Source organism: Thyridium curvatum (genome assembly GCF_004353045.1).
Source record: "Thyridium curvatum strain D216 chromosome Unknown NODE_20_length_475153_cov_84.797782, whole genome shotgun sequence".
NCBI lineage: Eukaryota > Fungi > Ascomycota > Sordariomycetes > Thyridiales > Thyridiaceae > Thyridium > Thyridium curvatum.
Genome location: NW_022156775.1, coordinates 371931 through 388355, shown reverse-complemented (window position 1 = coordinate 388355; position 16425 = coordinate 371931). Strand labels below are relative to the sequence as shown.

Below are 16425 nucleotides of genomic sequence, written 5' to 3'. Positions count from 1 at the left end.
AGAGAAGCACAGCTACGGAAAAGACTGGCGAGGTGTATGCCCCTACGGCTTGCTGCGTGGCCCAACGAGGTATCAAGAACAATTGAGACAGGAACCGTTTGAATTGGTCGAAATCGTGCCGTTCTACTAAATTGTCGAGGTCTTGGGGGCCATCGAAAAGACCGCCTTCAGGGTTGCCGAGCAGAATGTTCTTGCACTTGAGGGCGCTGCTGTTCCTGGCGTTGATAAAAATGTATCATATCTCATTCAACTGATACGTCCACTCTATCCCAGCCAGGGGGGGTATTGCCCATTTGTCAAACCAGTAAACCAACCCATCTCCCCAAAAATGATAAACGCAATCCAGGCCGTCCCTGTCCAAACTCCAGGCAACATGTTATAGGTTTTGATCCCAACAAGAGAAATGCCATCATAAAGTCGTCAGCCCATCTCTCTCTTCCTCACGACAACTCCACACTCCGCCACCGCCCCCTCTCGGTATGCCACCACCTCTCCATGTCCTTCTTGTCCACCGCTGGCCCGGCCCACGTGTTCCACCTCCCCGTGCACCCCTCCCTGACCTCGACCGCATTCTTGTCCCGCCGCCCCTTCTCCCTCCCCCCAGCACCGCTACCCTTCCCTCTATCCCTCCCCCGCTGCTTCCACTGCTGCTTCCCCTGCTTCTGCTGCTGCGGTGACGAAGACGACGACGGGCGAGGAAGCACCAACGCCTCCCCGCAGTCCCCGAGCAGATCCCCCATGTCCACGAGCCCGCCCTTCTCGTCCCGGCCCCCCTCGTCGGGCAGCAGGTGGTACCGCACGCGCGACCCGACCGTGCCGATGTACCCGCCCATCCCGAACCGCTCCGCCAGCACCCCGCGCTCGTCGACGACGTCGACCCGCATCCGGGCCTGCCTCCGCGCCGCCTCGACGCGCGCCTGCGCCGCCAGCCGCGCGAGCAGCAGGTCGTTCCCGAGCCGCGGTGGCGACTTCCCTCCCCTCCCCCGCTCCTTACCATCATCGTCATCATCCCCGTCGTCGTCATCAGCATCGTCGTCGTCCCCGTCCACTGACCCTGCCCCCCGCGTCTGGAACTTATCCGTCGGCAGGTCCACCCGCTCGGCGGGCCTGCACAGCGCCTGGAACATGCCCCCGGGGTCCCTCGGCGCGCGCAGCCGCCGCAGCGCAGGGAACCCGCCGGCCGCGATGCTGCGCGCGAGAATGGCGTCGGCCGCCGTCGCCGTGCTGTCGGTGTTGATGCCGATGGTGTCGCCGCCACCGTCCGCCGCCGTAAAGTCCCAGTGCAGGCTGCGCAGCGACGCCGACGCGAGGTACGGATACAGGCAGATGATCTCGCCGCGGGGCAGCAGGGGCGGGCGCGCCTGCACGAGCGAGAACGTCTCGAGCCGGGCCAGGTTGGCGAGGACGCGCGCCAGGGCGGGCAGGGAGTCGAGCTCCGTGTGGACGAGGGTGAGCGTGCGCAGCCCGGAGCCGGAGCCGCCGGCGGTGGCAAAGGCCGCGAGGCCGGCCGAGGTGACCCCCGCGACGTGGGCGAGCGAGAGCTTGCGCAGCGACGCCGGCAGCGCGAGCAGCGCCGCGTCGCCGAAGACGGCCGCGGGGAGCCGCGAGACGTGCAGGTCCCGCAGCGAGGGCAGGCAGCGCAGGCTGTCGGCGAAGGCGCTCGCGGGTGCGAAGGCGGCGCCCGGCTGGAAGTGCACCGTCAGCGTGGTCAGCTGCTGCCAGCGGGCGTGGAGGTCGAGGAAGTTGTTGCTCGTGCGCGGCTGCGGGCAGGAGGAGTAGTAGTAGGAGGAGGAGGACGCGGCGAGCGGCGGCAGGGACGACTGCCTCCACGAGTCGGGCTTCTGCTGGCGCGCGGTCGAGAACCGCTTCTGCAGCTTCGGCATGGGCGCCGGCTCCGCCCGGTCCACGATCCACGTCATCTGCTTCAGGTTCCGCCGAGTGGAGAGGGCGTTGAACAGCCGCTTGAAGGAGTGGTCGTACGACGGGTAGAAGCCCTCCAGCCGCTCGAGCTCCGGGCAGGCCATGACCAGGGAGGCGACCATGTCCTCGTAATCGTCCGTCTTGACGCCCTGCGGGATGGGCGGCACCTTCACAGAGCGGACGAGCGACGCGAGGGTGGGGTTCGCCCTCAGCGTCCTGCGCAGCAGCATGATGCGCGTCCCCGGGACCGACTTGTACCGCTTGCGGTGGTGCGCCGAGTCGTCGCCGATCAGCTGGATGTTCTGGTACAGCGCCGCCCGGGCGAACCGGACCCACTTCCGCGCGCTCAGCGAGACGGCGCAGACGTTGCGCATCCAGCACGTCGCGCAGCTCTTGCTCCCCTCGGCCAGGTGGAGCTCGCGCAGCTCGGCCAGGATCAGCTCCAGGACCTCGCCGGGCAGGGCGGCGAAGAGCTCTCCCGGCCTGGCCTTGCGGCGGCGCTGCTGCTTGATGGGGCTGGGCCGCTGCCACGGGAACTCGTCGTACTCGCGCGCACCGGCCGAGGTGGCGGGGGTGGAGTAGGTCGAGTAGTACGAGTCAAAGGACGTGCGCGAGCTCCAGCTCGAGGAGCGCCCGTGAGACTGAAAGCTGGTCCGGGAGGCCAGGGACTGGCTCGCCGTGGAGGCACTCGATATGTCGCTGCCGTCGGAGCGCCGTCGCGGATAACTTTCTAGGCTTGGCCGCGACGATGGATAGTGATTGTAACTGTATCCTTGTTGATAAGGAGCCGAGCTGTCATTTCCCAAGTCAAAGTAGGAGTCTGGTGCAGATGGTCGCCTAGGAGCCTCCTCGACAAGATGGGTACCGAGCCCAGGCTGTTGTTGATGAGCCATGTCGTCCTCGCAGTCATCCTCCCAAGGAAGAGACCGCCTCCTTTCCCACGCACTGCGATACGGGCTGTCGTCGTACAAGAAGTGATGCTGCTGGGTCGGCGACAGAGTGGACGGAGAAGCCATTTTCCACGTCTGGGGCGAAACTACCTGCGGAGAAGATCTGGTGAATGTCCGCGGAGGAGGCTTCAGGAGCGAGTCATCATAGCCAATGGGAAATGAGGCAGCAGCTGAATAATGCCTTTGGTGAGATGGCCTGAAGCTAGAGACGCTCGGGCTGTTAGCAGGCTTTCCTAGATATCGTCGATTATGTCTCTCATTCACTCGATAGAGCCCAAAGGAATAAGGTGTGAAAGCATAAATGAGTTAATTGCGCAAGATGGAGTGCTCCAAGGTATCTTAAATGAAATGGATTTGCCCTGGCACTGGTAGTGCAAGATAAGCAGTTCATGACTTCATGATCAACTTGTTCGATACGTCACTCAGCCCTCTAGGGCGTAGGGAAATTATGATATTTCAGAGGGACACCCGCCCTGTGACGAGAGCCGAATGAGATCGCGAGACAAGATATTGGCTGGGCGCCAAATTACCTTGGTGTGGGGTGTTGGAGAGTAACGGCGCGTATTGATACAAGGCTGGCTCTCACGACACCGTGTCGCTAAATGACGACGCGGAGCCACCTTGGACTGCCGCTAATGGTGTCGAGGGAGGGGGGGGGGAAACCACAAGAGAACACCAGGGACTCACAAGAGTGAGAGAGTTGAAGAAGCAAGGGCGGGCTTGACAACTACCAAGCGCCGTGCAGCGGGAGGAGTGGAGTGATGAGGGCGATCAAGGGAGGATCAGCCACGGTATCGAGATTCTGTGATTCCGCCAAAGGAAAAGAAAAACATTGGTACTAAGACAGTCACGGACAGGATCGCAATCCAGGAAAGTCAAGAAACCACGGGGCATGTATTGGCTTTTGAGGATCCTGGAGGTGCAACACTCGAGCCTGTCCAGTCCGTGCTGACTGATTGCAACTTATTGAAACGGAGCATGTTTAGGAGGAGGGGGCTAAGGCGAGCCTTGATCCCGGTCCAGATGCACACATCGCCGGGGCAGGAGGGCCGAGGTGGTAAGACTTGGAAACAGAGCAATGTCTAAGCCGTCGCGCTCTGAAGACAACATTCGAGTTTGGATGTTCACCGACGACTGTGCCTGGTCTGCGCTGCGCCCTATTGAGCCTGCACTTGCAGGATCGAAGTCAATGCAAAGACAATACAACATCGGGTTGCAAGCCACTTGTATCTTTGCGACAGCAATTAAACCCGAGACCTTCAATACAATGCGTCGTCGTGACAGGAGATGAACGTATTGACAGCCAGACATCACTATCTCGTTCTGTCTCGAAGAGGAAGAACAGGGCGCAACACAGAGCAAAGAGCCCAAGCAAAATGCGGAGACAAGAAAACATGACGGGCTTGCTTGGAAGAGTAAACAGGTAAGAAACGGCAACTCACTGGCTGTAGTCCACTGCCGGCAGAGGCGAGTCGCTATAAATAGCAGGCTGGTCCGCCACCCAGTCCGACTGAGGGCGCTGTTGGAGCCTCTGATTGGCGGCGGTGCGGCTGCTGGTGCTGGTGCCGTTGGTGGTGTATTCGCTGCTGGGCCTCGCGTTGGCAGCCATGTAAGCGGCAATGCCCCGGCGGACGGCATCCTGGTCCAGCTCCGACAGAGACCGCCTGCCCTGTCTCGTGGGAGGGCCAGGAGGGCCCGACTGCGGTCTCTTGCTCGTCCGCCGCGCGGCTGCCCAGGGCTCCTGGTGGTGAGCGTTGTCGAGAATCCCGTAGGGACTCATGGTGGACAGCGGTCGTGCGTGAGAAGGGCGATTGTTGGTCTCATCGAAACGGGGGATTTGGCTTCTTCCACTCGTTCGGGCTCTCGGAAAGAAGGATTCTGGGTGCTGACGGAGGATGGTGATGTGATGGCCCTTGGTCGTTGGAAGGAAGTGCTAGGAACTCTCCACCTCTTGTTCCTCCCGAATCGGTCCTTTGTCTGTTCTTCTTTCCTCCTTGCCTCGAAGTCTTCTTCGCACGCAAAATGCCGTCCGCAACGAGAAACCTCTTGAAAGACGAGGTTGGGCTGCCCGGATATTCTCTGGGATGAGGGAGGAACCCCGGCACAGTGGAGGATCGGCCGGAGACTTATATCTGGGCCAGCTCCACCACATGCACCAACTGAATCTTGCTTCCTTATTTTTCCTGGATGTTGCTGGTCCATCGACCCCGCAAAAGATCTTGGAAAAGGAAAAAACCTGGATATCGGCTCTCGCTTTCCCAGCAGGTTAGTGGGATTCTAGACAGGGCAGGGCGGGTGTGTGTACAAGAAATGCTTGCCGGCTCAGCGCCCAGGATATCGATATCGATGATGCGTTTATTGCGGTCGAGCGAGAGATTACCAGGGTGCTCTCCCACTATCCAAGTTCATGCAGTGGGGGTGTGATTTGATCATCCAGAGAGCCAGGCATGCGGATGGGACGGAGACCTTGTGAAGTCAAGCCAGGGAATAGGGCTCTGCTTGCGGCGGAAGAAACAGGATCATCCGAGCACAGGCACGGCACCGAGAAAGTGATCACTTCGTGTCTACACCATCACCAGGCATTGATCCCTCTTAACTACCTAACTACCTCCGTGGTCCCATGGCGGCATCCATCCTTCCCAAGCACATGCACACCCAGAAGGTCTGCAACTTTTCAGCCACCTGTATATTGTGCATATTTGCCCGCCCGGTCCGCAGACAGACGTGCATCCGAGACTGGTGTGGTGGTGGGCAGCCTAGCCTGTGAGGACAAGTCAAAAGACCTCCAGCTCGATCGGACTTGCTTGTAATGCTGTTGGTGATGGTTCAAAGGTTACGTTTCTAGTCCCATGTAAGGGGGGGCCACCCACAGCTCACAGCCTGTCGCTGCATGCGAAACAGGCCATCTTCAGGCGTCAGTTCCAGCTGCTCTAGCGCCTCCGGGAGTGCGGGAGGAAGGCTGGGGACCCGCTTAGCCGCTGTAGCGTGTCCCACCGGGCCACTGCCAAAGAGCCGTCCCGATCTTGTGCCAGGTTTTCATGTGTTTTCGTCTGCTCTGGCGCCAAAGTCTAAAAATCAAAGAGGCGGCGCGTGGCGTCTTGTTTCTAGGCTAGTTGGATTCTTCATTCCCAAGGACAATCATGAAACAAATCGATGGCGTGGCTGGATGGAAGAAGGACAGTGGTGTGCGTGGACATTGGGCAGTGCTGCTTGGTGGAGAGCCAATGGGGGCTCGGAGGAGCTCCAGAGGCGGAGGCGAATAGGACAACGCAAGCAAAGGTGGGAGCACTCGAGCTGAGACTTGCTCCAAGGCCGAATCGCCGAGATCGAGATTCCACACAGGCAGGCAACTTCAAGGGTCCGCCGCCGTCCGTTGTGAATCGTCCGGGACCCATTGGCACTCCATCAAAGGTGCTCAGTAGCCGCACATTGTTGGGATAGCCGTTGCCAGCACTCTACTCAAGAGAACCTGCTCTCGATCAGCCATGCTCGTGACAATTGCCGATCACCAGTCCATCCATCTGGACCGACATCAGGACCTAAGACATCAGCGTCAGCCGCTGGAGGCAGCCAGAGCGAAAAGGCCTTACACTGGATTCCGTCAATGTTCAGATTAGCACACCTTCGCCGGAGGGCAACGTAGCTTTCTCCTTGCAAAATGCTGCATATGTCCCAGACGCTCTTTGCCTCTGAGTGAACAAGAAGCAAGAAGCATGGACACTGGCAGTTGACAGATGCAAGGAAGGCGGCCCCGGGATGCTCGAGGTCGGTATGCCTTACATGCATCCAAGACATGCCCTTCCCGTCCATGCATGCCATGCCGGCACATGTGGTCACGCATCACAAGCCGATGTTAACCCAGGAAGTTGTCAATCGTGATTTGTCGTGTTTTCAGGCAAGTCGAATTCAAACAATGAGAAAAATCTGCGCTGTCCTCTATCCTGGCCCAAGCAGAGGAGCCATACATACCCTGTGAAGCCGTGTACCGTGCCATGAACAAACACCTTTCGACCGGACGAAATGTACACAGAATAACTGCAACTCCCGAGACTCCTTGACCATGGGGTCACTCCGTAAAGCCCCCCAACCGCTCCAAACACATGTTCATGACCATTTAGGGCAAATAGGTCCGCCTTACTCATCCTCATCCGCGCCGGCAAAGCGCACCTGCACCCGCGCCTTCTTCGGTTTCCGCGGCGGCGGTGTTGCCGGTGCCACCGATGCCGTTTGTTGCACCTGTACTCCAACACCGGCACCGTCTCCGCCCTCTTCCGGCCCCTCCACCGCGCGGGCCCTCTTCACCCCTTGCCCTCCTCCTCCTCCTCCCGCCACGGCTCTCTGCTGCTGCCTCTCCACGACGCCCACCAACCCTTCATCCGGGTGCTCGACCCGCCCAAACTCCCGCCCAAACACGTACTGCGGCCTCCTCAGCGGCGCCATCTGCTCCGGCCCGCCAAACATCTCGTCGCCATCCCCACCCTCACCCTCACCGCCCCCCCGCTCTGCTCCATCCTCCTGCCCCCTTGGTCCTCCATCGCCAAGCGGCAGGATCCTCGCGTTGCGGATCCACTCAAAGATGGGCGGGTCGTCGAGGATGCTCTTGCACCGCCGGTGCTCGGCCTGCGTCATGCTCCGCCGCCGCTCGACGATGAGCTCCTCGAGGCTGCCGCGCAGCACGAGCGTCTCGACCGACACGCGCCGCTTCTGGCTGATGCGGCGCACGCGGCCGATGGCCTGCGCCTCCACCTGCGGGTTGAGCACCGGGTTGATCATGTAGATGCGCGACGCGGAGCGCATGTCCAGGCCGAACGCCGCCTGGGTGATGTCCATCAGGAGGACGCTGTGCAAAAAGGGGAGTTTAGTTTGATCATGTCAGGTTCGGCGAGAAGCAGGGAAATGGGAGAATTGACAAAAATACATACCGAAACTTGGGGTTGTGATTAAAGGTGTCAATGTACTGCGCCCGCCGCTCCGTCGTGAGCGTCTTTGCGTAAATCAGATGGTGGATTTGTAACTGGTCACAAATCATTGTCAGTCCGATCATCCCTTTTCCTCCTGACGACCAACCCGCACATCCTCAGACAACTGCACTCACCACTTCAAGCATCCCAGCCAGGTAGAACGCCACGTTGTCATTTTCGTAGAACACGATGATCTGCTCCTCGTCCTTATACCTGAGGATCGAGTCAATGAGGTACGACAGCTTCGCAGACGCCGTCGACACGATCTGTGCCTTGGCCAGGGGCTCAGCCACCTCGATCCCGGAGACATCTCCCGGGCCGTCGGCGTCCAGCGTGCCTATCATCCGCTCCTGGGCCGTGATGAGCCCCGCCCGGCCCTTCTTCGGGCTGTCCTCGCCGAGCTTGGTATTACCAGCCAGCGTGCGGTCGCGCCCGGAACCGTGGCCACCAGAGCCGCCGCCCGATCCCGCCGCCGCCGCCGCCCGGTCCAGCTGCTCCTCCGCCTTGAGCCGCTGCTGCCACCCCAGGTCGACCAGCCGGCCGTCGTTGAGCATCACCTGCAGCGAGTGCGGCGCGTCGAGGCAAGGGCGCAGCGCCTTCTGCAGCGCGTGGAGCAAGGGGGCGCTCGTGCACACGAGCCCGCCCGGCCGCGAGTCCAGGGACCAGGCCTCGGCGAGGCGGTCGCCGCCGGGCAGGCCGCTCACGTAGACCGGCACCTCGTGGAAGGCGTTGGCGAGCGCCTTGAGCCTGCTCCTGGCGGCGACCTTGCCGACGGCGATGGCCTCGCGGAGCAGCTGCCCCTCGTCCGCCGTGACGAGCACCTTCTTCTCCTCCAGGAACTTCTCGGCCGTCTCGACGGCCTTCTCGATCTCCGAGGTGGAGAAGAACGAGCCCCCGAAGAAGCTCGTCTGGCGGATGTTGTGGACCAGCTGCGCGAGGCTGCTCCGCTGCGTCTTGTGGAAGAAGTAGTCCTGGTCCGTCCTCTGCGACTGCACCGCGTTGAAGATGATCATCATGGAAAACAGATTCAGGCAGAGCTTGTCTTGGTAAGACCCATCCAACACGACGATCTTCTCATCTACGGGAGGCAACAAGTCGCCTATCTGCGACTTTGGGTGGCGAATGATCAACGAGTTGAGTGTCGCTAGAAGACAGTCCTTGCGCCCCGCACTCTTGCTGCTGTGCTGCGGCTGCATGACATATACCGACCAGTCTGCAGGCGTATCTCCCTCGTCGTAGATGGTGTTTGCCCAGGGTCGGGCTTTCAGGTACAGACTTGCCATGGAACCTATCCTCTCCAAGTCTCTGCGCTCTAGGATGTTGGAACTTTCTGCCAGTTGCTTGGACAGGCTCTTTGTGGGTGAGGTTGGTGATACATCACCCTCGCCGCTCGGCTCGTTCACCGGCGTGGCGGGTTGTGAATCGTCCAGTCCAAAAAGTCCAGTGGACGGCGTTCCCGTGACGATCCATCGAGCGGAAATGTGAAGACACTCGAGGACGAGCAACAGATTGCTCTTTCTGCTGATTCTCGAATTACCCAACTTGTGGCCCTCGTCGACAATGACCCTCTTGAAGTGGATGGATGACAGCGGCGAGATGAGCTCCCAGGCACCCGTACGGTCCGTGGCACGGTCTTCAATCAACTTTTCAAATCGAGGGATCGAGAACAGCACAAGGTCACATCTGAGAAGCTCCCTGAGAGTTGGAACGTCTTTCTTGCCGGACACGGTCACGTATTTGAGCCCTTCGGTATGTTTGCGGATCTCTTGCTCCCACTGCTTGACCAGATTGGCGGGTACGATCACCAAGGTGGTGGCGCTAAGATATATCTTCTTGGAAGGCACTGGAGCGATCGGGTGGCGGCTTTGCCGACGTGGCGGTGGACTCGGAAGCAGGTACCATCCTGGATTCCTCTGGATTGCATCAGCGCAATTCGTGTAGCCATCGCCGAGATACAGCCGCCAAGGTATCGAGTTCCGTGTCACGACGGCGGCAGCCATATCTGCCAGAGAGCCAACCCGAGGGCGGGGGTTGCTGGGACAGCTCAGATGCGCAGGGATCTCGGCCGGGAACTCCTTGGTCGCCATGACGATGGCAAGACAGATCAGCGTCTTGCCTGCGCCCATTTCTTCCGCGAGAATGCCGCCGGAGATGCCGCCGTACGAGCGCGGCGTTCGTAGCACTGTCGCAGTAGCCTCGTCATAATAAAAGGTGTCGCCTCTCAGGTCCTGCTTCTTCATAAGACGCGGGTCAAGGACCTGTCCAGGCTCGAACTCTCTCTCCAACATCAGGGCCGCGGAGCGTTCCTGGTAGCCATACAATGGCGTTTTGAGACCGCTTACGGTGCCTCCGAGCAAGATATAGATGGCTCTCTGTTGCTCTAGGTCTTGTACACGCTCTGGATGTGGATCAGGTGGTGGGATGGAGTTGAATAGTTGAAGTAGCGACGCATCATCAGAATCCTCGGGAGTCTGAGGAGCTGCAGGCACAGCAGCTCGCGATGCTTGAAAATTTCCTTGCCAAAGGTCAACCGATACGTCAAGAAGCGGGATGAGGCACTGGAGATCCTTTCTGAGCCTGGAGTCTGACCGTGGCACCGATCGCCGGTCGATGTCATCAGGAAGGACATACACCCTGATAATTCCATGGTCGGGTGCGCCAGCACAAGTGCAGAACTCAAATTGAATCCACCGCCTTTGAAAGAGTTTTAGGAATGGAGAAAGAATGGCAGAATGGAGAAGTAGCTCTTGTAATCCTGGGTCCAGGTGTGAAGCAGGAGCGCACTGCTTAACCGCGGAGCCGAGCTCCTCTGGATGCAGGAAACACCTCCATCGGCGGAGGTCCTCCAGGGACCATACTTCATCGGAAAATCGGGTCTGGGACTGAGAAACGACCAAGCATCCTGCGGCTACATACTTTTGTAGCGTCGAGTCGGCCATGGCGTCGAGGTGGATTTCTCATTGGAGAGGTGGCTGCCTGGTTGATGCCTGCATCAGACTCGATTTTCACCCGCAATAGACCTACTGTGAATCGCCGCTGTCTGGCGGCGTCCGTGTCTTCAAGTATCCATATATCTTCCTAGATTGGTACTTGGAAAGAAAATGAGACCAAAATGAGCAATCGGATGGATGCTGGTGCAAAGCTGATGTGGTTGGTTCTTCTCTTCGAGGTGCAAGATCTTGGATGTAAGAGATGTAGTGGCCGCGGCCCACTTTTCGCACAGACGAGATCACATCTCAGCCCCCGGATTGGTCAGTCTGCTTCAACTTCGCCTACCACCCTACAAGTACCACCCTCAGAGATCAAATCCGGTATATCACGTCAAAAGGAGGTTTCTTCCAGGGAACAGGATCCAGCTCGAGGTGTAGATTAACTATCGCTGAACGGTACATAAATATGTACAAAACTTTATCTCATTTCCGAGTCTCTCCATGGACAGATGATCCAGACCATCTTTCCTTCCATGCTTCCCCATCACCAAGATTGGAGGCATGCATTTATGCGGAAAACGGGACCTCCCGCTTACCGTTGCCGTTGCCGTTGCCGTTGCCGTTCTTAGCATTGCCCTTCGCATTGCCGTTGGCGTTGGCGTTGGTGTTGCCGGCAGTGTTGCCAGCAGTGTTGCCAGCAGCAGCAGCAGCACCGCCTGCGACCGGCACGGCCTGGCCGTTACCAGCCATCTGGACAGCCACGATTCCGCCAAAGGGACCGGCGCGGTTCGCGTTGGCAATCTTGACCAGGCAGACGTTGTTGACGCCGTTGATGGTACCCGTGCAGGTAGTACCAGCAGGAACGGAGAAGGCCATGGGCTGGATGGAGGATGCAGTCAGCAAATGTGGCCCGTCTCATTATTCGAAAAGCAATCAAACTCTCGCCACTTACAAAGTCCATGTTGACGTTGGTCGCGCGCTTGACGATGCTAAAGCTCTCCAGAGCCTCGGCGGCCCTGTCCCACAGAGACCGACCCCGGTTGTTTTTGTTGTTGTTGTTGTCGTTGTTGTTCTGGTTGCCGTTCTGGCCGTTCGCCGCCGCCTGCTGCTCCTTGAGCTTCTTGGTCACCCGGATGTTGCCCCGGTTGCCGGGCACCTGCTGCTTGGTCTCCAGCATGACGCCGTTGGAGAAGGCGCCGGTGCCCGTGGGGTCGAGCACGGCCTTGATGGGGCCCGCGCCGTCGGTGGTGACGATGTGGAAGGTGCCCGAGATGGTGCCGTTGCCGTCGTTGGAGACCTGCGGCAGGGTGTTGCCCGACAGCTCCATGGCCTTGGAGAGCATCTGGAGCTTGTTGTTGCCGGAGCCTTTGGTGCGGCCGAGGCCGTCGGTCATGATGTCGGTCTTTTTGAAGATGGTGGTATCGACCTCGGTCTGTGCGGTACGTATTAGTCTTGAGACCCGGGTATATGACGGCCAGTTCTTTTGTGCATTGGCAACAACTGACCTTGCGGTTCGGGCCAGGGCCGGGGACGACGCCGCCCCGGATGGCCAGGGCAGTGCCGTTGCCGCCCTTGTCGCCGGTGACCACGTCGATTCTGCCGTGAGCGGCCACGAGAGGCGACGCAGCCAGAGCGAGGATGAGGACTTTGGAGAACATGGTGGAAAAGGAGTGTTTGCTACGGCTCTTAACAAACTGTGGAAAAGACGGAAAGATGGCACGAATCAACCGTGGTGGCTTGAATGAATCGACTGGAAAGAGGAGAAAAGGGGGCACGAGTCAATCGGCCTCGGGTGAAGAATTGAAGAACAGAGTAAAGGACTGAGAAAGAGCTGGTTGTTGGATGATCGAAAGGGAAGCATCATGAGCAAGGACAACTGCTGCCTCTTATACACGACGAAGACGATGTCATCGCGAGCCGGCACGGTCCAAGACAGAGGAAGCATTGTCCACCCCCTGTGCGACCTCGCCAAGCACCCACCGCCATGAAACTCCTCATACGCATTTCTCGGTGTTGTCAGTCCTATCGGAGCCTAGTCTGGAGAAGAATGCAGCACTTTAAACTCGTGACGGGATAAAGGAGGCGGCATTTACAACCCACATACCCTGGTGCAGCGGTCCCCGCGATACGGCCGGGGGGGGCCAAGTCGGCCGCCAGAGGCTTGTTTTTCACTAGTCAATACGAAGAAAGGCGACTTCTGGCGATGGTATTTCGAAGAAGGTCTGTGGTGGTGAAACGCTTCGTGGCGACAGTCGAAACGGGAAGGCCGCCAAACCTGGCCGCTTTACCCGCATACCTAGTCGGGCAATGCATCCTTGCGTCTCATCCTTCGATCTTGCGGATCGTTTTGGAGATCACTCGCTTAGGCTAGCGCATGAACTACCCTTTCAGGAAGAAGAGAGAAAGAATAGGCGAGATTGTGACTGATGATGGCTTCGCTTGGCGACAACCTGGTGATGGGATGCCAAGAAGTCAAACAGAAAAAGGAATGCTCCCAACGGGCACTTCGCTCCGGCGACAGTTCTCAATTTTTTGCCATGAGCGCCAGCATAGGGAGAAGTCGTAACGATAAACATTGAGGCCATGGCTACACCGACAGTTGCCTGGCGTGTAAATGTACAGAGAATGTGCGTCCTTCGTGGCCGAGACCCGTGAACACGACTTGGAAGGTGCCGCTTGCCGTCTCGTCATGGTCAAACTCGTGTTCAGCCATCAAGAACGTGAAGCATCCAAGCATCCATTTCAGCCATACAAAGAGATGATTGGAGAAGCCGTATGCTTCGCGCAGGCCGCAGCGCAAGGGTTGACAACATCTCAAGCAAGGTGCTGTCGCCCACGACGTTTCAGGCTTGGCTGGCCTTGGCCCCAGATCCCGGCCAAAGCTTGGTGTGCGGGTTTGTGGGTTTGACATGGCCGTCAGAGGCTGTCAAGCATTGGTCCATGGCGGATGATCGGCACATTATGCTGGTTTCTTGATACCCCCAGTCCAGTGAAAGGGGATGATTGAGCGGGAGCACAAGCTGAATGCTGGGCAAAGGTCACGGGCGGGAAGGTTGAAGCGAATGCCAAGATCTGGGGTTGGGCTTCTGGCTGTTCTTTAGGCCGAAGCTTGCTGTCAACAGCGCTGGATTGGCGCGCGCTAAAATCGACGGGAGGCTCTCCAGCTACCGCTGTACCTGCATTAATGAAATCATCACTGGTGAGCCTGGTCGGGGGGCCTGCATCCATGGGTGCTTGAATTCAACACACAAACATCATCTTCAGACATTCAAGCGCGTCCGCGGGCACTATGGCTCAAAAGTCCCTACCGATGGATTCTGGAAATCTTCATATGCAGCCCCTACCGAATGTACCTGGAGAGAAGCGACCGCAAGTTTTACCGGACTTGGCGAACAATGAGGCCCAGGCAGCTGGTCCCGCCAAGCTGATGCGACACAGGGGTTTTTCAAAACAACAGCCAGGATGTCGGCTTCAGACAAAACATGACAGGCATTAGAGAAGCCATGCAAGCAAGAAAAGCCATGTTACCTAATCCTTGGCCACCGCGAAATCCGTTCACAGGCCGACTTATTTCCGAAGAGCGCGGTCCATCTCTGCAGATGTGTCTTTGTCGCCGTAATTCATTACTCATTAATACACGCTCTTGAGACATATGACGATACCACCCACTCGAGTGGCCTTGAAGCATGAAGTACTCACCAGGTTGAATCTTGATGGAGTAGACCGATTCTAGCCTCGAGACTATGCGTTTGATCTCCGACAAGCTCATAGCGGTGTTTCTTAGGCTCCAGGTTGATTGTTTGCCGATCAGTCTGTCATTTCAGTCTCGCCGATATCTTCTTGTCTTGCCCATTCCATTTTCAGATAATCGTCCGTGCTTCACCGAGGAAATACAGCATACACAATGTGTCAAACACACAAATTGTCAAAACAAAGATTGATGGATGACAATGACCGCGAAAGGGCACGTTCACGTTCCAGAAAGGTGATAATTACAAGATTCATTTTGCAGTTCAAAAACACAGACGATTCCCACCCCCCCTTTCCCTGATAACCTGACCTCTAATGAGAGCCATGCATTTCCACCACATAGCACCCCCTTCCGCCTTCCCTTGCCTGCCCCTCCCTTAACCCCCTTTTCTATGACGAAGAGCACGAGACGGGGATGGGGATGGCCTCGAGCGGCGTCTTGATGTCGATGGGCACGGTCTGGTTGACGCTGGCCAGGGCGTCCGAGTAGTAGGTCAGGTGCTGGCCGTGGTTGACGACGTCCTTGCCGCGCAGCTGGAAGTCGAGGATGCCCGTCTGGCAGGCCGGCTGCTTGCGGATGGCCTGCAGCACGGGCAGCTGCGTGATGTTGGCCACCATGGGGAACGAGTTGACGCCCGGCTTGAGCAGGATGTTGTTGATGTAGACGGTGCCGATGTCCTCGCCGTTGAGGTAGTTGAAGAAGGTGGCGTTTCCCTTGATTGTCTCAGGCGTTAGCGATTACAAATTTCCCATGGTGTCAAGGAATATACCCTGAAAGAAAGGGATGCAAGACAAAAAAAAAAAAGAACGTACAATCTCAAAAGTGACAATGGAGCGGTTGGGAATGTTGGCCATGCCGCGGAAGTTGTTGCCGTCGTCCTGGGGCGTGATGGAGATCTTGGTGTCGGTCACGGTGGTGCCGTTGAACGACTGCAGGCCGGGCATGGTGATGGTCTTCTTGAACGTGACGCCGTACGCGTGGCTGATGCCGCGCACGTGGATGCTGGTCTGGCCCTCGACGGTGACGCGCAGCGTCTCGTTGGCGAGCAGCCACGTGTTGAAGTCGGTGAAGGCCTGCATGTCCGTCACGGGCGTCTCCTGCGTCACGTTGACGACCTGGAAGGCCGACGAGTCGGTCTGCGGGAAGTGCACCGTCGCGAACGGCACGTGGCCCGGCTTGTCCTCGAGGTACATGACGCCGTCGAAGGCGTCGATGGTGGCGTGCTGGGAGCCGTCGGTCGTGATGGTGCTGTCGATCTTCATGGTGTACTGGTTCGACTGCGTGTTGGTCACGACGATGCTCTGCACTTGCAGCTGCGCGTCGTTGATCTTGGACTGGGCGATGTTCTTGACGCCGACAAAGATGCTGCGGACCCCGTGTTAGCCAGTCGATTCTAGAGAATTGGGCTTGTCTGGGGTGTGGGATGCGGCGATTGTGATCTCCGGATTGATGTGCACGCCGGTCTACTCCCGAATCATGCTGCCATAAGCCAGACAGCGGCCTGCGTAGCCATATGACTATACCGAAGAGAGCGCCGGCATGCATCAACTCAATCCCCGGGAAACCCGTCGCGGAGCCTTCCTCCGGATTTCAAACTTACATCAAACAGACGACCAGGACGGTGACGCAGATGAAAATGAGCAGGTGGAGCCACCAGAACTTCTTGCAATGCCTCATGCAAGTCTGCCTCTTGCTCCGGCGGATGGCGGGCGCCTCCTCCTGGGTCACCGCGATCTTCCCGTTCTCTTGCTGCTCCATTTTGAGAGTCGACTGTTTACTTTTCTGATTCCCCAGTCAAGCCGCCGGATGCCTCTCACAATGTCTCGTGATTTCCGTCTTTCCCGATATAAGAGATTCCCGTGACAACCCTTCGGCCCTCCCAATTCTTTCCCAGGAAAAAATGGCGATTGTTT

General features: G+C 58.2%; 5 protein-coding genes across 5 annotated transcripts; all 5 read right to left on the bottom strand.

Annotated features, from left to right (window-relative positions):
* Nucleotides 1-440: 440 nt before the first annotated feature.
* E0L32_004338 (uncharacterized protein) lies at nt 441-2936 on the bottom strand (the record flags this gene model as incomplete). The annotated part of the gene is made up of 1 exon (XM_031138738.1): nt 441-2936. The coding sequence occupies one exon, from the start codon at nt 2934-2936 to the stop codon at nt 441-443; it is 2496 nt and encodes an 831-aa protein (XP_030997351.1).
* A 1372-nt stretch (nt 2937-4308) lies between these two features.
* On the bottom strand, nt 4309-4650 carry E0L32_004337 (uncharacterized protein; the record flags this gene model as incomplete). The annotated part of the gene is made up of 1 exon (XM_031138737.1): nt 4309-4650. The coding sequence occupies one exon, from the start codon at nt 4648-4650 to the stop codon at nt 4309-4311; it is 342 nt and encodes a 113-aa protein (XP_030997350.1).
* A 2354-nt stretch (nt 4651-7004) lies between these two features.
* On the bottom strand, nt 7005-10770 carry E0L32_004336 (uncharacterized protein; the record flags this gene model as incomplete). The annotated part of the gene is made up of 3 exons (XM_031138735.1): nt 7005-7710; nt 7793-7884; nt 7966-10770. 3 exons carry the CDS (start codon nt 10768-10770, stop codon nt 7005-7007), a joined length of 3603 nt encoding a protein of 1200 aa, XP_030997349.1.
* A 558-nt stretch (nt 10771-11328) lies between these two features.
* On the bottom strand, nt 11329-12419 carry E0L32_004335 (uncharacterized protein; the record flags this gene model as incomplete). The annotated part of the gene is made up of 3 exons (XM_031138734.1): nt 11329-11640; nt 11714-12193; nt 12267-12419. The coding sequence occupies 3 exons, from the start codon at nt 12417-12419 to the stop codon at nt 11329-11331; spliced, it is 945 nt and encodes a 314-aa protein (XP_030997348.1).
* A 2482-nt stretch (nt 12420-14901) lies between these two features.
* E0L32_004334 (uncharacterized protein) lies at nt 14902-16270 on the bottom strand (the record flags this gene model as incomplete). Its single annotated transcript, XM_031138733.1, has 3 exons — nt 14902-15225; nt 15325-15877; nt 16113-16270. The coding sequence occupies 3 exons, from the start codon at nt 16268-16270 to the stop codon at nt 14902-14904; spliced, it is 1035 nt and encodes a 344-aa protein (XP_030997347.1).
* Between the last annotated feature and the right edge of the window lie 155 nt (nt 16271-16425).